Source organism: Neovison vison, chromosome 2 (genome assembly GCF_020171115.1).
Source record: "Neovison vison isolate M4711 chromosome 2, ASM_NN_V1, whole genome shotgun sequence".
Taxonomy (NCBI): Eukaryota; Metazoa; Chordata; class Mammalia; order Carnivora; family Mustelidae; genus Neogale; species Neogale vison.
In genome coordinates, this window is record NC_058092.1 from 44314319 (window position 1) to 44336462 (window position 22144).

The window sequence follows — 22144 nt, forward strand, 5'->3', positions numbered from 1 at the left end:
TTGCCTAGTGCCTGGCGTACAGCAGATGCTCCATGTTTGCTAAATAAATTGAGTATAAAGCACTTGGTATAATAAATGGAAATAGGGTTTTGAAGAATTGTGAGCCCTCTGCCTCTTAGAGAGTGTTTTCTGAATCATTCCTCACTGGGACACCCATGGATACCATTTTGATGGTATCTTCCCTTCTCCATCCCCAAACCACTGGGAGGCAGGGTGGGCCCAGCGCCCTGGTCCTCACTAACCATCTCCACCCACCAACCCCCCAGCAATGGTGCGGAGATGTGGAGGCAGCTGATACTGCGCAAGCCCAGCTGTGACGCCCGAGACCTCCTGGACCTGCTCCTGACCAGCCTGAAGGAGAAACCCTTCACCAAGAACGGCCGGACCTCCATCGTGCCCCTTGCGGTGAGCCCCTGCCTGGCCTACCTCATGACTACCCCATCCTGCGCTCCCTGCTCCTGCCCTCCTGCCCAGCTCAGCACACCCTGCTCTGCCAGGAGCTAGTTGTATGGCTCAGGTAGGTCTGTCTCCAGCCTGCTATTTGTGACCCCCTGGACAGAATCTTGCTGCTACTTACAGGGAGGACAGTAGGCGGGGAAGGGGGACTTGCAGACCCGGGTCTAAGAGCTGGCTTGGATTCCCGTACTAATCTATGACCTGAGCAAGTCACTTCTCCGCTTGAGGCTCAGCCCCTGCGTCTGTAAATGGGATACTGATGAGGGAGTCTGCCTCATGTGGTGGTGGTGAAGATAAAATGAGGTAACTCATCCTTTCATTTAGTGATGCAACATGTTTACATGCTTGCTGCGGGGCTCCGAGCTCATACCTGAGAACACAGAGGGAAAGGCGGCTCTGACTGCAGGGAGGTGACTGGGTAGAGAGACAGATTTCTCTCTGCCTCTATCACTGTCACCCTGACCCTAGCCCTCTGGACAGCACCCCTGTTCATCTTGCTGCTTCCACTTCAGCACCTCCAATCTGTACTGCAGCCAAAAAATCTTTGAGAATACACCTCTGCTCTTCTCAATCCTGTCAGTGGCTTTCCTTTGTCCTTGAGAATAACACAGTATTTCTACTGATGTTGCAAGGCCCCGCACCCCTCTTGGGCCTTACCACACTCCATGGTCCCTCTTATTTGCATGCATCCAGCCTTTTTCTTTGTCAGAAATTCTTACACACCATGCTATCTCTGTCACAGGGCCTTTGCACATGCTGTTCCCTCTCCTGAACTGTTCTCTGCTAACCTAACTTCTACTCATCCCTCAGCTCTCTCTCTCTCTCTCTCTTTTTTTTTTTTAAGATTTTATTTATCTATTTGACAGACAAAGATCACAAGTAGGCAGAGAGGCAGGCAGAGAGAGAGGAGGAAGCAGGCTCCCTGATGAGCAGAGAGCCCGATGCGGGGCTCAATCCCAGGACCTGAGATCATGACCTGAGCTGAAGGCAGAGGCTTTAACCCACTGAGCCACCCAGGTGCCCCATCCCTCAGCTCTCAATTCCAGCATCACCACCTCAGGGAAGCCCTCCCTTACCTCCCTGACCTGATCACATCTGTGCATATTACACTTTGCTTCACATGCTTTATCTTGGAGGGGTTTACCCTGTTGTGATTTAATTTGACACTAATGTGTGGGGTCCTTTGAGTAATCTGTGAGATGCATGAATTCAGTGCCTGAGCCTCTTTTGCTCACCATAATATCCCCAATGTCTGACGTATACCTGGCGCAAACTCAAAAAAAGTTTCGTTGGACTGGTTTATTTATTCATTATTCATAACTGAGCACCTACTATATGCCAGGCACACTCATGAGTTCTGGGGATTCAGCAGAGAGCAAGATATTCTGGTGGAGGGAAGCAAATAAAGACATGGCTGGTGGAGACATGGATGGTAACCCCTTTACGGAGGGGGACACTGTGGCTCAGTCACATCCCAGGACTTAGCTAAGGTCATAGAGCTTGGTGGGGCCAGCAGTCAAGCCCAGATCTCCTACCTCTGAATCCTGTGCTTCACCACTGGGGTTCTCTGCCTCTCTCCCCCAGCGCTGAGGTCTACAAATAAGGCATGAGCCTCCATTCCTTCCCTGATTTGGTCCTTCATCCTCTCCTCCCTCAAGGAATGTGTCTAGCTATATTCGTGAGTCACTCATCTGTGCATTTTGCTGAAGCATAGTTTGAGCACGGATACAGCCTGGACAGATTTTTATCTCGTGGTATTGATAAACAGTGACCAAGATTGAGCCAAGAGCAGAGCCCTATGGCCCATCACTAGAGACTTTTCTCTACAGCACAACCATGTTCTTTGGATACAATCATTGTCTTTGGTCTACTGAAAAACGTAAAGGCTTTTGAGTCCAAGAGGCTTATCTTAGCTCCGCCACTGCCTCACTATATAATCTCGGTCAGTCACTTCCCCCTGCTCTAGCCTTGGTATATTGATCTGTAAAATGGGCGGTAATAAGTCCCACCCTGTCTAGCTTCCCTTTTCAGAAGAGTGAAATACTGTGTGTGAAAGAGCTTCCTAGGGGTGCCTGGGTGGCTCAGTGGGTTAAGCCTCTGCCTTCAGCTTGGGTCATGATCTCAGAGTCCTGGGATTGAGCCCCGCATCAGGCTCTCTGCTCAGCAGAGAGCCGCTTCCCCCTCTCTCTCTGCCTGCCTCTCTGCCTACTTGTGATCTCTGTCAAATAAATAAATAAAATCTTAAAAAAAAAAAAGAAAGAAAGAAAGAAAGAAAGAAAGAAAAGGCTTCCTAGGCTGTAAAGCACAAATAAGTGCCACTCCTGGTTCTCATCCAGCCCGCATTTTGTCTCTTATCCCCCTGGGAACATGCCATAGGCTCTGTCACTTGACAAATTCTCTTCCCTTGGGCCAGCTAGCATGAGAGCACAGATCTTGGTCACTTCTTTGTAAAGCACTCTCACCTCTCCCCTGATTCACACTCCACCACACCTGTGGGGCTGGTGGGAAGAGGACCGGTGAGCCCCCCCACCCCTTGACAGGATGGATGGATCTGAAGCTCAGAGAGGGCCAGGGAATTGTGGGCGGGAAGGAGCCATCCAATCTGTGACCCCAGCACCACCACCCCTGCTCCTGCATTGTCTTCCTACCAGTGAGAGAGGCCTTGGTGGGCGGAGCAGGAGGCGGGCCCAGGCCAGGACCAGAGGTGAATGGCAGGTGGAGAGGTTGGATGGTGAGCACCCGTCAGGTCCCAGGGAACGTCATGGACAAAACGCTAATAAAGCCAAGTTCCCAGGACTTTGGGGGCTGGTGTGGGCAGTCGTGGATAGAAAAGGCAGGGTGCGACCTGTAGGGGTGGAGTGACAGAGTTGAGGACTGGGCCTCCCTGGCTCCCACTCAAGCTGGGATTTGTTTCTTCCGGTTTGTTGGGCAGCAGGGGAGGCAGGGAGGGCAGCCAGGTTTAATGGCCTGAAGTGAAGGGACAACGGGAGCGCCATCATGGTCTCTGTGCCCATGTTATGAATGAGGAAGAGGGAGGGCATGTGCAGCTGGTGTCTGAAAGCCTGGGCTCCAGTCCCAGCTCTGTCCCAAGGGCCGGGCAACCACAGTAAGCGCCTTCACTCCTCTGAGGTGTCTCTCCTCGCCTGCACAACGGGATCAAGACTGCACCTCACCCACGGTGAGAGAGGAGCCCTCCATCCAGTTCTTCTACAGTTGTGTCACCACCAAAGAGGCAGGCCGCTGTGCTGGTCTGGGGCTCACCCAGAGAGCCAGGAGTTGGAGTGTGTGTGGGGGCACGGTGGGTGGAGAGATCTGGGCTCTACCAATCGGAGGGAGAGAAGAGCAAAGATCCAGGTCCAAGCTGCTAGAGAAGCTGTCCAGACCCCTGCCAGGAGCCTCCAGCCAGCCTCCCCTCTGCCCCCAGGCAGCCAGCGGCCTGTGTGAGCTCCTGTCGGTCAACAGCTGCGTGGGTCGTGTGAGGCGTATCTATCCCCAGCTGCTCCTGGCCCTGCTCATTCAGGTCCATTACCACATCGGGCTCCACTTTCCCAGCCGCATGGCTTTCTGCAAGGATGCCAGGAAGGACACTCCGCCTTCCATCTTCATACCTGTGCGGTATGTATGTCTTGCTCTTCCTGGCTGGGGGAGGCCACTAGCAAGGGCCCTTCCTAAAACCTTGAGGACAGTCCGTTGGTAGAATTAGCTTTGGGACTAAAAGAGAAAACAGAAGCCTATTTTTAGGAGTGCTGTGTTTCAGACCTGCCCGGTGCTGGATGACAGCAAAAAATAAGCCTTCCCCCAAGGAGCTCACAATTTCATGTTTCGTCCTCCCTCCCTAGACATATCATTTGTATTAGATTTGTATCCAAGTTCCACCTTTTTATTTTATTTTATTATTTTTTATTTTAATTTTTTTACGTGGACTCCATGCAGGCCTTGAACCCACGACCCTGACATCATGACCTGAGTTGAGATCAAGAGCTGAATGCTTAGCTACTGAGTCACCCAGGCACCCCTCACCATCTTATTTTTCATTATTAACCTGTATAGGTAATACATGCATGTGGGTAAAGATCTCAAAAGGCATTAAAAGTGAGTTTCCTTTCCTCTCCTTACCCAGTGAGCTTCCCCAGCAGAACCAGGTTCTTCCATACCCTTCCACACGTGGTTGATGCAGAGATAGGCACACCTGTCTGTTTCTGTTTTTATACCAATAGTAACGTCCTTTATAGTTACAGTTTTGCTTTTAGCATATACTCTGTCCTAGGAGAATAGACATAGAGATCTGTGTCATTTTTTTTTAACAGCTGCATAATACCCTCTGAGTGGAATGTACCATAATTTATTTAACCAGGGTCCTCTTGGTTTAGGTACTTTGCACTTACAGACAAAGCTTCAATGAGCTCATTTATATGTCTTTATGCACACATGTGATGGTACAATGTAGGACAAATTCCCGAAAAGAGACTGGGTGCATTGAAGGGCTTCTGCATTTTAATCGTGAACTGGGATAGGGATATGGGGTGGAGAACGTTCTTGACCAGTGAGTGATGAAAGGGAAGGTAGAGTGCCCTCTCAAGCATTCAGTTTGCCACATGGCCTCTGCCAGGGGTTGCTGCGTCCAGGAGGGCATGAGAATGGCCGTCTCCCACACCTCGGCCAGCACAGTGGAACAGAAGATATTTATATCTTCGCTGATCTGAAAGTTGAAAAAAAAATGCTGTCATTTTCTCTTATTATGCTTGAGGTTGAGGTTGAAGTGCCATATGTGTTTTCCTTTTTTGAAGATTTTATTTATTTGAGAGGGAGAGAGTGAGTGCATGTGTGAACGGGGGAGGAGCAGAAGGGGAGGGAGAGGGAGAGAGCGCATCTCAAGCAGACTGTGCTGAGCGCAGAGCCCCACGTGGAACTCTGTCTCACAACCCTGAGGTCACAACCTGAGCCCAAACCAAGAGTTGGATGCTTAACCATCTGAGCCACCCAGTGCCCCTGTGTTTCCTTTTCTTTGAGCAACGTTTGCCAATTTTATATAGGACCGTTGAGAATTTTGTTGTTGGTATTAATTTGTAAGGGCTTTTTATATATTAAGGATGGTAACTCTTTGTCACATGTATTCCACTTAACTGGTAACTATTCTATGGTCTTTGCCATACAGAGGGTTTAAGTTTGTATGCAGTCGAGTGTCTCAGTCTTTTCTTTGGCTTCTATTGTGTGGAATGCTTAGAGAGGCACACTTTGAGGGGCCGAGAGCAAGCCATTGCCAGGCTGGGCTTGAAGTCTGAACATCTCGGATTTGAGTGTGTTTCCATCATTTAGGCTTTGTCCCTTGGGTAAACCACTTTAACCTCTTGGCAGCCTGGTGTGGCTTGCCCATGAAATGGGGTAAGTGATTCCTGCCCTGCAGGTGTGTTGTAAGGACCAAACAGGACCCTGCGTTCCAGTGGGACACCCCATGCCAGGGCCACAGCACCACCTCTGATTCCCTGTTGCTTGTGAGGGTGGCAGCCCTGACTCAGGAAGCTGGTGGGCTCCAGGGGAAACAAAACCAGGGGGAAGTAGAGGAGGCGCTGGAGGAGGAGGAAGAAGAGGAACACACGGTGGAAAGATCTCAAACATCAAATGATAAAGGCTGCGATCTCTCGACTTGGAGGACCTCCCTGAGCAAGGCCTGGGGAGGGGAGCCAGAGAGAACCCCAGTGTCCACCTCCAAAAGGTCCAGCTGCTGTGCCCTGTGGCAGCCTCAGGCTTCAGTGCATCTCCATGTTGGGTCCTTGGCCCCCCCATCCCACTGCAGGGACAGGGCGATGCTGGCTCCACTTCACTGGGAAAAGCTGAGAACCTTCTGGGAAGTTGAAGCCTACAGAGTGGGCATTTTGGGGAGCCAAAGGACCTGCACCACTACCCACAGCCTTCCTCCCTACGCTGTCACCTCTGCCTTTTTACAAAGCAGCACAGACCTCACCTGGGGCTCCCGGAGGTGTATCTTTGGAAGTAGGGTGGGGAGGAAGGACGATGGGTAGGGTCATTTTTGTTAAAACTTGGACCCCAATCAAGGGCGTGGTGGAAGAGTGGAGTCACTTACCTAGGAATGATGTGGCACTGTGTCCAAAAGCTTTAGCCTAATTCCGAGTTCCTTGGCTGCACACACTGACACCAGGTAGGTGCGGTCTGGGTAAGAGCTATGACAGTCTGAAGCCAGTTAGAGAGAAAGTGACCACTGCTCCTGGAGATGGGGACATTGGGTGGTCAAGTCATGGAGCAGAACATTACATAGCTGGCTCACTTGGTCTTAGTTCAAGGTGCTGATGCTTTGCATGGAAGGTAGAACTTTCCTTCTAATGAAAATGTGCACATCTCCCTTAGCTATTCAGCTAGTGCTCTAGGGGGAAGGGAATAGTTGAGGGAGAGTTGGGGAGGGCAAGCCCTAGGCTTTCAGGGTGGGCAGCACCGGGAGCCTGCCTCCTCCTCCCTCCATGTGTGTGTAACTTTGCTGGTCCAGGACTGTAACTGACAGCACGTGTCTCTAAGATACAGCAGGAAGCTTGCATGGTTCTGAAAGCCCAGGTCTTCGTAGAAGCTTGACTTTTCCCACTGGATCAGCAGTTATTACAAAACCCAAAACATGAAAACTAAAAACGAATTCCTGAACATTACGCAATTTCCAGAATGCTTTGCTGCTTTGTCTTGAATCATGAGGACCACCCACTCTCAGTATTTCCTGACGTATGTCCACATACGTCTTTAAACATGAGGGCTGACGTTTCTAGAAAACTTTGTCTAAACGTAAACTTCATTCCACACACTGTCCGTTTCCATTTTATTAAAGGTTTATCTATAGGTACACATACACATCTGCGGACACCCAGTGCCCAGGACATAGTGGGGCATCCGCAAAGGGCCGCTCCTTCCCAGCACCACGCTGGGGCTTCAAAAGCACAGAGGACTGGGTTTCAGTCTCCTCCATCCACAGGTTATAAAAGTCCCCCCCCACCTGCCCCCTACCCATACTGCCCAGGGCCTTCTGCTGGGCATCCAGGGAATCCCTCCGAGTGCCCCAAGAGGGTGAAGGCCTCAGGCCAACAAGAGACTGTGTGCAAGTGAGGAGGGATGACCTCTCCCCCAGAGAGCTGCCCAGGCATGGGCATGAGGGGGAGAGGGAGGGGGGAGAGAGGCAGACCCCAGAGGTCTGGGGAGGCCTGGCTCCAACCTCTCCCTCCAGGGAAAGAGGCTCAGGAGAAAAGGAAGGATAAAACACCATTTGGGGGAATTTTGCTTCTGTTGACTCTCTTTCTCAAAGCTAACAATTTTTTTAAAAGCTGCTCTTGGTGGGTACACCGATGACTGCTACCTTAGCATCAGCAGGTCTCAGAGAAGCTTGTCTGACCAGATGGGAGCTGACAGGAGGGGGTGTGGGAAGAGGCAGGCTGGAGGGAGGTCCGGCCCCTGTGTGGTGGGGCAGGGGAGCGGGGGTCATGAGGTCTCAGCCGCCTTGTCTTGGCAGCTGGGTGGTCAAAGTGGTGAAAACCTTGCTGCTGAGGATGGGCTGCTCATATGAGGCCACCTTTCTGGAGGACCAGGGCGGCTGGGAGCTCATGGAGCAGGCGGAGAACCACCACCGGGGAGTGTCCCTGCTGGCCAGGTGAGGCTGGGATGGCCTGGCGCAGGGGTTGGCGGGGAGAGAGGTTTGGGTTTGCATCTCTCTCTGGGCAGGACCATTCCCTCATTCCCGCACCTCTTCTAAGTGGCAGGGTATGGTCGACCTCAGTGGGTGGCCACACGCTCCGTGGACACTGAGTGTGGTTGGGACAGTGCCTGGCAACCGCACAGCCCTTCACTTACTTACGACACCCCTTTTCTCACTGTATGGGGACCTTAGTTTTTACACTCATACAGGCATGGCGGTAGAGCCAAGGCCTTCAGAGTGTGGCCTTGGGGCTGGTCTGCTGTGTCCAGATCCCAGCCCACCACCTCTCAGCTGTGTGACCCAGGGCAAGTTCTTGCCTCTCTCTAAGCTTTACGCTCAGTCATGTGAAAATAATAATAGGACCCATCGCCAGAGCTTAGGATAAGGGTTAAAGTACTCTGTACAGCCCCTGGTATATGGGAAGAGCGTAGCACAGGTTAGCTTTCATGGTCATTGTGCTGACTGGTGGGACAGGGATCATCAGCCTGCATTTTGCACAGCAGGATGCCAAGGTCCCAGAGAGGGACAGTTGTGTAGCAAAGGTCACACAGCTAGGAAGTGGCAAGGCTAGGAGATGATCAGCTGACACAGACCAGGGTCTTCCCTGGCCCCCATACACAGCCTCCCCTGGGGTTGGGAAGGGGCACCTCGATTCTGACGATGTGACTCCTGCAGGAACACTGTTCCTTAACCTTGCACCTTGAGTGCCCAGGATGCTGCCGCCCCCCAGGGGTCTCAGGATACAATTGTATTTATTGAGCACCTACTATGCTGTAGGCATCATGCAAAGAGCTGTGTGCTCTGTGCTCTTGGGCAAGCTTTCCCACTCTGAGCCTCAGGTTCTCCATCTGTAAAACAAAGCAGTTAAACTAGATGGCCTCCGAGATTCTGTGCAGAAGGGGAATCCTGGGAACCCAGGAACCCAGCTGCCCCTGACTTGCTCAGAGTTTAGAGTGTCAGGCCAGACCCTCCCAGCCCCCCAGCAGGTCCCCTGGGGCTGGAGAGCCTGAGGACTGCTCACCCTGCCTCACCCCCAGGGCCATGGTGCACTACTCCTGCCAGGAGCTGTGCCGTATCCTCTACCTGCTCATCCCGCTCCTGGAGCGAGGCGACGAAAAGCACAAGATCACGGCCACCGCCTTCTACGTGGAGGTACCAAGCGGGCGCGGGCACTGGGCAAGGCTCTTCCCCGCTGCTTGGAGCCCAGGCCTCAGTTCACATTATTAGTCATTTCTCCTGCACAAACAGTACTTAGCAATGGAGAATTTCACAAGCACGATTACTCTAGGATATAAAGATTTCGTAGGATCTCCCTTTGCTCCTCCTCTCTCCACTCCTTCATCCCATTCTACTCTTTCCAGATTCCTGTGCCCAGGCAACCCCCAACATTTGGTGGGCACTGCCATGTGCCAAGCACCAGACTAGAGATGCAAGGTTGGAGGTACAAATATGAAATTGACTCTGCCCAGGCCTCAGGGAATTCTCAGTGTGGCAGAGAAGCCAGAGGATGCTCCAGTTATAAAATGGGGTGCCATGAAGTGACTTGTGCTCTGATGGGGGCAGTCCAGACTGTGGTGGGAGAATAGGAGACTTGAGGTGGTAATGGTGGTGGCCGGAGCATCAGGGAGGGCTTCCCGGAGGAAGTGACATCTAAGTTGAGTTGAGTGTGTGGAGGGCACTGGGGGTGCTGGGAGAGATGAATCATAAGGTTGGTTAGGGTCGGACCCAGAAGAGGAGACCCACCAGCAATAATAGCTAACATTTATTGAGCATTTACTCTCTTCCAGGCATGTTCTTAGAGTTTTACCCATATTGATTCACTTAATTCTCATGATAATCCTATGATGCAGATGCCATTTCAACCCCCGTTTTAGAGGAGGAAAACTGAGGCACTGATTTAAGTCAATTCTGCAAGACCACGCAGCTTGTAAGTGGCAGACTCAGGATTCAAACCCAGACTCTTGGTTTCTCAAACCTACTCTTTCCTCCCCTGTCTCTCTATTTTATTTTATTTTTAAAAAAGATTTTTATTTATTTATTTAATTGGCAGCAAGACAGTGAGAAAGGAAACAGAAGCAGGGGGAGTGGGAGAAGGAGAAGCAGGCTTTCCACCGAGCAGGAAGCCTGATGTGGGGCTGAATCCCAGGATCCTGAGATCATGATCTGAACCAAAGGCAGACACTTAACCACTGAGCCACCCAGGCGCCCTTCTCTTTAATTCAGAAAAAAATTGTGGAAAAATACACATAACATAAAAGTTATCATTTTCACCACTGTGCCGCCATTAGCACCATCCACAGAAGTGTTCATCTTCCTTCCCACGTGCAGCCTCTGTCTCAAACTGAAACTGGTATCCATGAAATACTGCCTCCCCGGCCCCTGGCAACCAGCGTTGGATGTTGTGGCTCTGAGCTTGCTGTTGTAGGTTTCAAGGAAACAGAATCATACAATATGTCCTTTTGTGTCTGGCTTATTTCACTCTACATAATTAGTCTTTGAAGTTCATGCCTGTTGTTAACAAGGCTCAGAATTTCATTCTTTCTTTTCAAGCTGAATAATAGTCCCTTGTATGTATCTACCACATTTTGTTTATCCATTCATCTGTCGGTAGACATTTGTAAAGCCCACTCTCCTAACTGCCACTCGTGCTGTCTCGTGACCTTCTGGGCAAGGTCATGCTGGGCACTGTGCTGTCATCAGGGTCTGCGGTAGGGTCAGAGTAGCAGGCTCACTTTCTGCTCGGAGAGTAGAAGGCTAAGGAAGGATTCCTGGAGGAGGTGCCCTCTGAGCTGCCAGATGGACAGGAGGCAGCATTTTCTTCCAGGCATCTCCTGCATCTCTTCTGCTTCTCCAGCTGGAGTGACAGTCTGGGAAGGAGGGACCATGTTGTGCTGGCATTGCATCCCCAGCTGTAAAAGTTCCTCAAGAAGTGGGGATCGTGTGGGTGAGTGAGTGCCCAGATGAACACTTAGCCTGGCCCTGCAGGTACCAGTAGAATGTGTCACCTCCAGGAGGACAGACGAGGGTATGATTCAAGGTCACACAGCTCAAGGAGTCCAGAGAGATTCTGACTAGGTCTACCCAACTGGTCGGCCCCTTCTCTCTAATTCTGTGAGTGGTCACCACTTGTGGTTCTTGAGGGAGATGGTGGTGGTGGCGGCACTTTACGAACCTCAAGGGATGCTCCCATGTCCAGCACAAGGTCAGGGGTACTAGGCTTAACCATTCCTGAACACTCCCCTGGAACCCTGAGCAGTGGCCCTCCGCCCTGGAGCAAGTATCCTCAGCCAGGTTCAGTCCTCTGGCTCCCCAGAGAGGTGAGCTGCGGTCGGCCAGAGCCGGGCCCACCACATTCACTGTGGCACCTTGATGCAGCTCACATATCCCGCCCCCGCCTCCCCAGCCACCAATGCTGTGATCATCAATGTGTGTGCTTGCTGCTCCCAGCGGCAGGGCAACTCAGGGGAGCTGTGTGAGCTTGGCAAGTCCCGAAACCTGCCCGTGCCTCAGTTTCCTCATTTTCAATATGGGGATGGTGAATTGCCCACCTCATAGAGTTTTTTAAAAAAAGATTTATTTATTATAGAGAGAGAATGCTAGAGAGCTCATGCGAGCAGGGGGAGGGGCAGAGGGAGAGAGAGAGGGAGAGAATCTCCAGCAGACTCCCTGCTGAGTTTGGGGCCCGACTCAGGGCTTGATCCCACAACCCTGAGATCATGGCCGGAGTTGAAATCAGACGCTGGATGCTTAACTGACTGAGCCACCTGGGTTTTGATGAGGATTAAATGAGTTCACATAAAGCTCCGAGGGTAGTACCTGCATCTAGGAAGTACTGTCTGTGAGTCAGCTATATTGCTATTATTATTATTATTATTAATTATCATCAGTACCCTTCTCTGCTTATCTAGTGTGCAGCCCAGAACCTGGTGCAGAGCAGGCCTGACTTTGAGTTGTGTGGTCGGGCAGAGGGAGGGCAGTGAGTGGAGCCCCTTCTATACAGCTCCTGTCCCTCTGGGCCCTGGCCCTGCCCCTCTCCCCAGCTCTCTCCTCATCATAGCAACTCAGGGTCTCAGGAGTCACAGTAGAGCTAAGGCCAGGCAACAGATGGGAGAAGTGTTTATGGGGTGACCAGGCAGGAACTGAAGACGAGTTGGCTGCTGTGGGTGGGAGGGTGGCGGGGAGAGGAAGGAGATGGGGGTGATGCCGGGTTTAGGCTAGGACTGCAGGGTGGGGTGGTGCTAGACCCAGCAATGGGAACACAGGAAGAAAGGCAGTTCTAAAGAGGAAAGGAACCATGTTTTATGTTGGACCTGAACGCTTGCACCAAAGTATTCCTGAAGCACATACTTTCCCCAGAGCTTGTGTTGGGTATCAGGAACCCAGGGAGTAACGCTTAAGGAACCCAAGGAAGCCCCGGGGCGATGCAGGAGCAGATGCATAGGCAGACAGGGGCACTCGGGTTTCCACGTTCAGGACTCCCAGGGGCCCAGAGAAGGGGCAGTCCAGCCCGGTGCGGTGAGGTCCGGGGGCATCGTCAAACACGGCTTCAGGGGGGGGCCCGAGTTTTGGATGGAGCCATGCAAGGTGAGCTGAGGCTCTAGTGGAGGTGGCCGCCCTCGCCGAAGGGCATCCTGCCAGCACAGAGAGGACAGAACAGCCTGGATCATTCCACAAAAATGCGCAGCTTGGTTAGAAGCTGATTGGTGACAAGAGTGTTGGCTGTAGAGAGGCACGGAGTGGATCAGGCCCCAGAGGCAGGCGGGGCCCGATGGTGAAAGGCAGCGGGGAGCACGGGGCCTCGGAGCTGGAGAGTGACATGTGCCGCCTGGCCACGAGGTGCTGATGGACAGTGGGTGGAGGTGTCTGGCAAACTGTTGGTTTTCCAGGTCAGAAGCTCTGGACCACAGCACAGACTGCAGATGGTGACTTGGGCATTATGTGCTGGGGACACCAGTTAAAATCCTGAGCAGAGGAGCTCATGGAGGACAGTGGGCAGAGGGAAGACAGGCAGAGAGGACAGAGCTCAGCATCACCAACACAGACAGCTGGGTAGGGACAGGAACGAGTGACTGTCCTAGCCAGACCAGGGCCGTCCAATATGATAGCTGCTGGCCACAATGGGGCCTATCAGCCCCCGAAACGTGTCTGAATTGAAATTTGTTGTAAGTTTAATATTCACACCACCTTTCAGACTTGGTTCAAAAAAATTTTTTTAGAGCGTAAAATATATCAATAATGGTTATACTGATCACAAGTCACAATGATAATACTTTGGATGTATTGGGTCCGGCATCACTACCATTAATTTCACCTATTTCTTTCTTGTTCTTTAAATGTCGCTACTAGGAAATTTAAACTGATGCACATGGCTTGTCTTGGACAGCACTAGCCAGCTAGCCATCATTCATGCCTCACGCTCAGCCCCTGGTCATCCAGTGCAACTCCTCTGGGGAAGCGGGGTGGGGGGCTACCCTGCCCCTTGGCTCAGGGAGTCCTTCCTGCTACTCCCACAGCTCCTACAGATGGAACAGGTGCGGCGGATCCCTGAGGAGTACTCGCTGGGGCGAATGGCAGAAGGCCTGAACCACCAGGACCCCATCATGAAGGTGCTGTCCATCCGAGGCCTGGTTATCTTGGCCCGCAGGACTGAGAAGGTGAGCAGAAGGCAGGGGAGAGCCTGGCCCAGCCTGACCCCGAGCTGGAAGAAGGAGGGAGCCTGGCTATCACTGACTCTCAGATGCTGGACTCCATTTCTGTCCCTGCCTGTAAAGCAGATAGCCTTTAATAATTCCCCATACACTTTATTCTCATTGAAGTAGTTTCTAATCCAGTTGTTTTCACCATAAAGGCTGTACGTCTAGGAGGGGTTGGGGATCGTAGTAGTTTTTCCTATTTTACAGGTTAGGAAACCGAGGCCCAGATTGTTGATGCATCTTAACATTGTTAAAAAAAAAAAGTGCTTTGTTTTCCTCTCCCAGGCACTGTGGAAGCTCATGGCATAGAGGGATGAAGGGACAGGATGTAGGTTCAGAAAGCTAACTAGCAATGCAGGTCTTCTACCTGGTGCCAGCAAGGGGGTGGCAACAGAGGCCCTTGGCTGCCCAGACCCGGAAGGAGTCAGTGAGGCCAAAGAGGACTTTGGGGACAGCAAGAGGCTGAGGGAGGGCATTCCAGGCAGCTGGGATGGCATAATCAAAGGCCTGGAGGTGGAGCACCTGTCCTACCAAGGTCATCTCAGTGAATCAGAGGCTGGGTCTCCCACCCGGCGCCCGCATCCCAAACGGTCCTGCCCTGCAGACTGCCAAGGTGCAGGCCCTCCTGCCCTCCATGGTGAAGGGCCTGAAGAGGATGGATGGGCTGCTGGTGGTGGAGGCGGCCCACAACCTCAAGACCATCTTCAAGGGGCAGGACCGGAAGCTGACAGACAGCTCGGTCTATGTGGAGATGCTGCAGATCCTGCTGCACCATTTCAGTGATGTAAGGGATCCCATGGGGGGGCTGGAGGGGCTGAGGGGCAGCCTCTCAGGGTGTGGCCTTTACTATGCTGGCGACTGCAATACCTCCCGTGGCCCGCTGAGGCAGGGCACAGCGGTATCAGCCCAGGGCGGGTTGTGGGGGGCAAGTACCTCGTTCCAGTGGGCCCATGTCTTTTTATAAGTGGATTGCATTGAGAAAGATCCTTCTTCAATCAGTTCTCACTGAGGGGGCTCTTTCGAAATCAAGTCTCCCCAGACCTTTGCCTCATTGCAGTTGGCCCACCTCAAGGCTGCACGTGTTTTCCAGCAGAGGGGGGCATTTTCCCACTTGGCACTAAGGCACCTCTTCGGGGGTCCTGGCCAAGGGGAGCGGGCAGAACTCCAGACCTAGGCTCCAGTGAGGGGAGTACTGGCCCCTGGATCAGCCCCACCCGACGGCCTCCGCCCTGTCCCATCTCTGTGCATCTTGTGCCCGGAGGGGCCCCCCAGAATGAGTGGGAGGACAGCCGCCTGCCTCCATGTGAGACTCAGAGGCCCAGGCAGCCTCTTGGAGGAGGGAGCCTGCCTGAGCCTCGGGGTCTGCTCCAGTCTCGAGAGGACGTGCGCTCTTCCTGCATCAACCTGTATGGCAAGGTGGTCCAGAAGCTGCGGTCGCCCCACACCCCAGCTGTGGAGCAGCAGCTCATCAGCACCTTGGTGCCCCTGATGCTGCTCATGCAAGAGGGCAACGCCAAGGTGAGCCAGGTGAGTGTGCATAGGCACTGGGCCCTGTGGCCGAGCCTCCCTCTGTGGAAACCAAGTCAGAGTCACTAACAATCTATTATGGACAAGACTGTGTTCCAAAGGCACCCATGTCAGAATTCCTCCTCAAGATGGACTTCACTTGTGCATTTCAAATTGGAATAGATTTCTCCAGAGTGCAGTTTCACGACACTTTTTTTTTTTTCTGGAAGATATTCTGGCTGTCCTGGAATTCCCTAGTTCTGGTGTTGTCTTCCTGTTGGTCCCTAGAAATGTATAAAGACCCTGTTCCGCTGTTCTTGCCTCATGGCATGGGAATTGCCAAAAAGAGCCTATAGCCGGAAGTCCTGGGACAACCAGCAGCAGACGGTGGCCAAAATATGCAAGTACCTTGTGAGTGCTTTCAAGTTGTTCCCGATGAGTGTGCTAGAGGTGGGCAAAGCTTTCCCCTTTTTTTCTTCTTTCCTTTTTGCATGGGCATCCTGACTGGCAATTCCACTTTTACCCACACGTTAATTGGCTCCTGGATGTTCACCTGCCTTTCTGGCTTGTTACTTCTGGTGTCCCTCTCCAGTGGCTTACTGGACACCTCCCCACTGGCCCACATGCACTTGAAGCTCAGCATGCCTCTTCTGAGCTGATGCCCTCCCCCTCATTTCAATTCTGCGCTGTCCCTCTAGATCCCCAAAGCAGAAGCCTAGAATTATCCTAGACTGTCTCCCTCACTCTCCACATTTGATCAATCTTAAATATCCTAAACGTCTCTTCATCTATTTCTTCACTCCCTGTCCCCATGCTCCTTGCCCTTAGTTTAGGGCATGGATGTCTCCCAGCAGGGCCGTCGATCCAGCCACCCCCCCAGTTCTCTCCACCTTGAACCTCACCTCTTCCAATTCCATCCCACCTTGGGCCACCAAAGCAATCTGCTTCAAACACGGGTCTGTCTGTGTTCTATCTCTATTTCAAGAGCTCCCTTCAAAAAGTTCCCTTTTCTGCATCTGCAATTCCCAGGGTATATTCTCTGTGGCACACACCCCACAGGAAATGCCCCACAGGGGAGAAAATAGGTTCTAAGATGAATAGGTTTGGGAAACACTGCCTTGTCATCTTCCTCTCGGGGGTTTGCAATGCCTTCAGCTCACTAAAGGCTCTGAGGTGGTCCGTGCTAAGATGTTCCGTGGTTGCTGAGTCCGTGGTCAGGCCACCCATACCCCATGGAATGCACGCTGCAGGAGGCAGCCCGGTCCCTCTGCGCACCATTCGGGAAGCTTTGCTATAAGTCCTATCTACATCCCTGACTGTCAAGGCACCCCCGGACGCAGACTCGGAGACAGAGATTAGCATGCAGGAGGGTTATTTGAGCATGGCCTTGGGATTGACACCTATGGACGGGAGGGCAGGGGCAGGGAGAGAGGTCAAGCCGCAGCGTAGCTCTGGGGGAGCCTCAGCCATCCCTGCAGTGAGATTCCCCACATTTGGGGCCGGGGCCAGGTCTTTACACGCTCGTGTCTGTTTGTTACTGGATACCAGCCACCCTGGGAAGGGACATGACCTTGGGCCAGCAGTTCTCTTCCACGGAGGCAGTCCCCAGTGTTGGGGGAGAAACCCTTCACCTCAAAGGGAGATCTGGGTGGGGTATGCCCGCACCCCTCACAGCAGTCGAATGAAAATATGCAGAGTAACAGATGGCTCCTGGCTTAAGAAAAGGGCTGGAAACCACCACTGTCAGTAAGGCTCAAAACCCCTGCAATCCAGGGTCTGTTATTATTACCATCCTTGCACAAGGGAAAAAGAGGCCTAGAGGAGGTGTTCGGCCAGGGCACTAATTCAGATACCCCCCAGTGACCAGGGAGCGGGTGGAGAGAGATTGTGGGTGACACGAAAGTGGTGGGGCCTATGTCAGCCTGGAGGGCCAGGCCCTGCTGAAAGCCTGAGTGGGTGGGTGCTCCTGCTCATGGTGTAGGCCACTCTTGCCAGCTCCTCTGCTTTCACGGGAAAAGCCAGAGACCCAGATTTTTATAAGACATCAATTAGCAATCAATTTAGCTTGTTGAAAACACTGTGCTGGTCACGGCTCTGCCAACTCCTCGTGGTTTGTGGGCTGCCGGCTTATGACCTCTGTGCTAGGCCCTTCTAGAGCCTCTGTTTTGGCTTTTTAGCATCAACAGGTTTGCTCATGAAAGAGTCAACTGCTAGCCTTAGCTTTAAGGAGGGAACCCATTCATTCATCCATCCACCATCCATCCATTTACCCATCCATCCAGTGCTTTCTGGGCATCTGTGCCACACAAGGCTTCGTCCGGGATGCTGAGAAGTTGGAGCTGAGTGAGCTGGCCCCTTCTCTCGTGGGAGCTCTGGATCTGGTAGGGGAGAATAGGTATAAATAATCACAGCACAATGCCATAGGTGACATGCATGACAAGGGCTGTGCCAAGGTGGTGTAGAAACATGAAGCGTGGTGAGATCTCCTCTGAAAATTGTGAAAGGCTTCGGGGAGGAGGTGGCTTCTGAGCTGAACCTCAAGGGATGAGAGAGATCTATCAAAGATGAAGAAGAGAGGGAAGGGTACCCCAATCAGGAGCAATCACTCGTACCAAGCTTGGAGCTGGGGAGAGCTGGGGCCATATCCTGCTATCGGAGCAGAGTGTGCATAGCAGTTAGAGCATTGGTGGAAACAGGCTGAGAAGCATGATCATGAAGGGTTTGATGCCAGGCCCATAGTTTATTCCCTGACATGCAGATTGTCAATAGGAGAGTAATTGTACCAGATTCTTCCTCACCTCCTTCAACAACCTCTTAGCAGCTTGTCCGCCCCCAAATTTCTCCGTGATCAAACTCATCCTGAATACCACTGTCAGACCATTTTGCCCCAAAACATTGCTTTGTCATTGCTCTATCAAGAATGGATGCTGGCTTCCTATTTTCTAATGCCTAAGTAAGCCTTATTCCTATCTGGCTTTTAAGGACTTTTAAGACCTCTCTAGTTTATTCTTCACTGCTCTGTTACTTGAATTATTTACCCTGATCAGGGCTGTCTCCTTATCTATCATGTCCCTTGAGTGCCATGTCCTTTCCCACTTTGCTGGACTTTTTATTTTAGAACTTTTCTCTGAGATGCAGTGTGGGGGTGAATGGAAGAGGATACACCCAAGGCAGGAAGACCATGGAAAGCATGTTGCAATCCACTAAGAGAAAAGGAGGCCTGGCCTCTGGGGGCCTCAGGCAGAGGCCAGGATGGGTGGCAGAGAAGTTTAGGAGGCAAGGAGCTGAGGCTTGGCTGCCTGACAGGGTCACCATTCCTAGGTTTGAGAAGAGTGGATGGGCAATCAGTCCCTCTGAGGGCCCAGAACTCTTGGGCTTTCTCTTTGTCTCAGGTGACTACCCACCAAGACAGCGCCTTCACATTCCTCAGCCAGAGCCTGGAGTATGCCAAGAATTCCCGGGCCTCCCTCCGGAAGTACTCAGTCATGTTCATAGGTAACCTGGTTGAGCTAGTTTGCTGCTAGGACTCTGCCTGCTCTCCATTTTGCTTCCTCCACTTGGAAGGAAGCTGCCAGTCCCCCTGGCACCTGGGAAATGCCTCCCTTGGGTTCAAGGTTTGGCCAGCAGACCATCATGGTGCATATTGGAAAGGTCTTCCCTCCTCCAAAATCCCTGCTTAGGAAGTGGGCCACAGGATGGGTCCAGCCTGGAGTCCTTGTGCAGGTCACAACCTTGGCAACTGTACACAAAGGAACTGCTTCTTCCTGCCTTTTCCCGCCCCAGTACAATATGGGTCCAGGTCCAATGGGAGCCTACCATTGACTGTGTCAGGAGGGGCCAAGCTGTGCAGTAGAGTGAAGTAGAATCTCAGCTCCATGATCCCCTTTCCGTGTGACCCCAACTGAGTCATTTACTGCCACTGAGTCTCAGTTTCCTCACCTGTAAAATGGGGATTGACTCCAGTTTCACAGATTAGATGAGACAATTTTTCAAAAATGTGAAGTCTGGCTAGTCAAGGTGCTCCCTCCACATCAGCTCACTCCACATTTTCCATAATCCCAACCTCTGCCTTTCTGGGGAGAAAACAACTAGATTCCCCTCACTCAGAATCCCCCACCTCAGCCCAGACCCTTCTGATGGCTTGCGGGTGTATCTCCTCCCAGCGACTCTCCTCCCCTCCCCCAAAGAACCACACACTCTTCCCCAGGACCAAGAGACCCCGCTGCCCAAGAGCTTGGAGAGAGGATGACCTTCCCATCTCCCATTTTGAAAAGCCATGCTGCTTTTGGTTCCTTTCTCCAGTTCACTTGTGGTTTTCATCAGTCCACTCACCGATGCACCCATTCACTGGTTCAGTAAGCAAACATTGCTTGATACTCCCTTCTGTGTCAGGCACCATGCCTCGTCTAGAGAAACAGAACATTTCCGGAGGTGATGTGGATGGCAGGGGCGGGCGGTGGGGGGGACTGTGGTGTTAACATGATCGAGGCAGGAGCGATGCCCAGGACTGGGGGCAGCCCTCAGAATGTGGGGTTCTGCTCACAGGCAGCTTCTCACACAGAGTGACATTATTTCCTAGACGCTGACTTCTCTAAATCGTGCTCCAAATTAATCATGTGTAAAAGCATTAGTGTTTAACACTTGAGTGTGTTCTCTGAGTCAGAGGCCTGTGCTGGGGGAAACCAAGCAGAGGAGAGGCTGTGTCCTCTCACACACATCTCCCCCCCAGCCCCCCACCCGGTGCTGTGATTCCTAACCTCTTGGGGGTTGGTGAAACCCTGAAGAAAGTTATGAACACTTTCCCTAGAAGAATGCATACATGCATTCAATTGTGCGTGTGATTTAAGATCTTCAGGGACTGCCCTGCCCCCTCCCCCACCTCGAGTGTATCTAGGCTTGAGACCTCAGGTCTGGTGGGAGAAGTTCATAAGTCACAAAATGCATCACAGTATATACAGGTGAGGGAAACTCTGATGTTCTGAGAACCCAGAGAGGCACCTAACTTAGTTTGGGCTCAGGGTCAGAAAGGATTTCCTGCAGAAGTAATTATGTTAAGCTGAATAATCAAGGATAGATAGCAATGAGCCAGGCAGAGAAATGTGGGAACAGCCTCAGAGCAGGCGGAGGTCTGGCCTGGTCCCATTCAAGGACTGTTGGGAAAGGCACGTGGGCAGGGAGCCAGGGAGCAGGACAATGTGGCCGACGAGCAGAGTCTCAGGCCCTCCAGTGCCCCACCAAGCACCTGCACTCAGGTTCCCTCACACAGATGCTGCCCAAACTCACTGTAGAGGAAGCACCTTCCCAAGTCTCAGATGAGGACACTGAGGGCCAGCCTGGGTAAGGGACCACCTCGGGCCATACTGTCAGAGTCAGCAGCAGCCCAGATCCTGTCCCTGTCCCGTTGCCACCCATGCCCTCTGGATCTGCCACCTCTCCCAGGACCCCTCTTAGAGACTCTGTGCCAGGGTCAAAATGAAGTTCTTGTTTTATGTTCTCAATCGTGGGACCCAAGAAGGGTGGGAGAGTTTCTCTTAGGAGGTCTGGTCTGAGGGCGGGGGTCAGAGTCAGGAGGTGGAGGCACTCATGTCTTGGATTACACTCAAGGGTCCCTGGTCCCCTGCATGGAGAGCATCATGACAGAAGACCGTCTGAATGAGGTTAAAGCGGGTGAGTCACGCCCTGAGTCTTTTGAGAGCTCGGCGGGGTTGGGTGGGGTGGGGGCAGTGAGAGAATGAGTGGGCTCACAGTGGGTGACAGGAAACAGAAGGGATAGATCTCAAAGCAAGTGACTTCAGCTCAGCCCAGCTATGATCGTCTTTGTCCACGGCGAGCAGTGCTAAGGGGTCACCAAGATACAGAATACACAGCCCCACCCTAGGAGAGTTTACAATCTAGGAAACCAGACTAGGAAATAAGCTCCAAACCATTTAATGCAGGGTGAGTAGTTCAGACTCTTAATGGGGCAGATTAATTTTGTAACTGGGAAAACTAATGGGAGCCTGAGGGTGGGGCAGTTCCAGAAGGCTTCCTGGAGGAGGCAGGTTTTGATTTAGGCTTCAAAAGGCAGGAATGGGTTGAAAAGCTGGGAGGAAGGTGAGATGAGGGGACGCTGAGCAGAGTGCCTGAGCCAAGGCATGGAAAGGAGAAGGATGATCTGTGAGATCGATGTGGGGATGCGGTCCTAACAAGCAGCCTTTCCTTCCCCATGCCCCAGCTCTGGAAAACCTGAGACACGACCCAGAAGCATCAGTGTGCATCTATGCAGCCCAGGCCCAGGACCACATCTTGGCCAGCTGCTGGCGAAACTCCTGGCCACTGCCGCACGGGGACTCATGGGTGTGCGACCCGGCTGCCACACACCGCTGGAGCCCCAGCTGTGAGAACCTGCCCACTTCCCACCAGCAGCGCTCCTGGATCATGCAGACCCTGGGCTCCTGGAAGTTGTCCTTGAAGCAGTGATGTCTCCGAGCCCCCAGCCCTCCTCAGGGGTGGCCACGGCCACAGCCATTCCCCCTATAAATGCCACGTGGCTTACCTCTCCCCGTGAGTGTTCCCTCAAGGGAGACGCCGTGGCTCTATGCGATGCTTCTGCAAGATGAGTGTGGCCTTCACTGTTGACTCGGTCAACAACTACAGACTCACACAGGCTGTTTTGTCCACATTTTATAGATGGGGAAGCCAAAGCTCCAAGAGGTGAAGGGGCTGCCTCAAGGCCACAGAGCAAGTCTCCTGCCTGCCTCACTGCCCCCCTCCCCCACATGATTGGGGTGACTTTAGGGGAAGGAAAAGGAGGGACTCTCCCACC

At 52.5% G+C, this 22144-nt stretch overlaps 1 protein-coding gene across 1 annotated transcript in view; it reads left to right on the forward strand.

The window, feature by feature from the left end:
• The window catches only part of MROH7 (maestro heat like repeat family member 7), a 44902-nt gene extending 23048 nt beyond the window's left edge, over window positions 1–21854 (forward strand). The window contains exons 13-23 of the mRNA XM_044238309.1: window positions 267–405; window positions 3881–4071; window positions 7958–8095; window positions 9178–9292; window positions 13654–13794; window positions 14438–14617; window positions 15205–15360; window positions 15628–15750; window positions 18732–18834; window positions 20944–21006; window positions 21554–21854. Of these exons, the coding sequence (XP_044094244.1) occupies window positions 267–405; window positions 3881–4071; window positions 7958–8095; window positions 9178–9292; window positions 13654–13794; window positions 14438–14617; window positions 15205–15360; window positions 15628–15750; window positions 18732–18834; window positions 20944–21006; window positions 21554–21798 (1594 nt within the window). The 3' untranslated portion in view covers window positions 21799–21854. The remainder of the gene's footprint in view (window positions 1–266; window positions 406–3880; window positions 4072–7957; window positions 8096–9177; window positions 9293–13653; window positions 13795–14437; window positions 14618–15204; window positions 15361–15627; window positions 15751–18731; window positions 18835–20943; window positions 21007–21553) is intronic.
• Window positions 21855–22144: the final 290 nt, after the last annotated feature.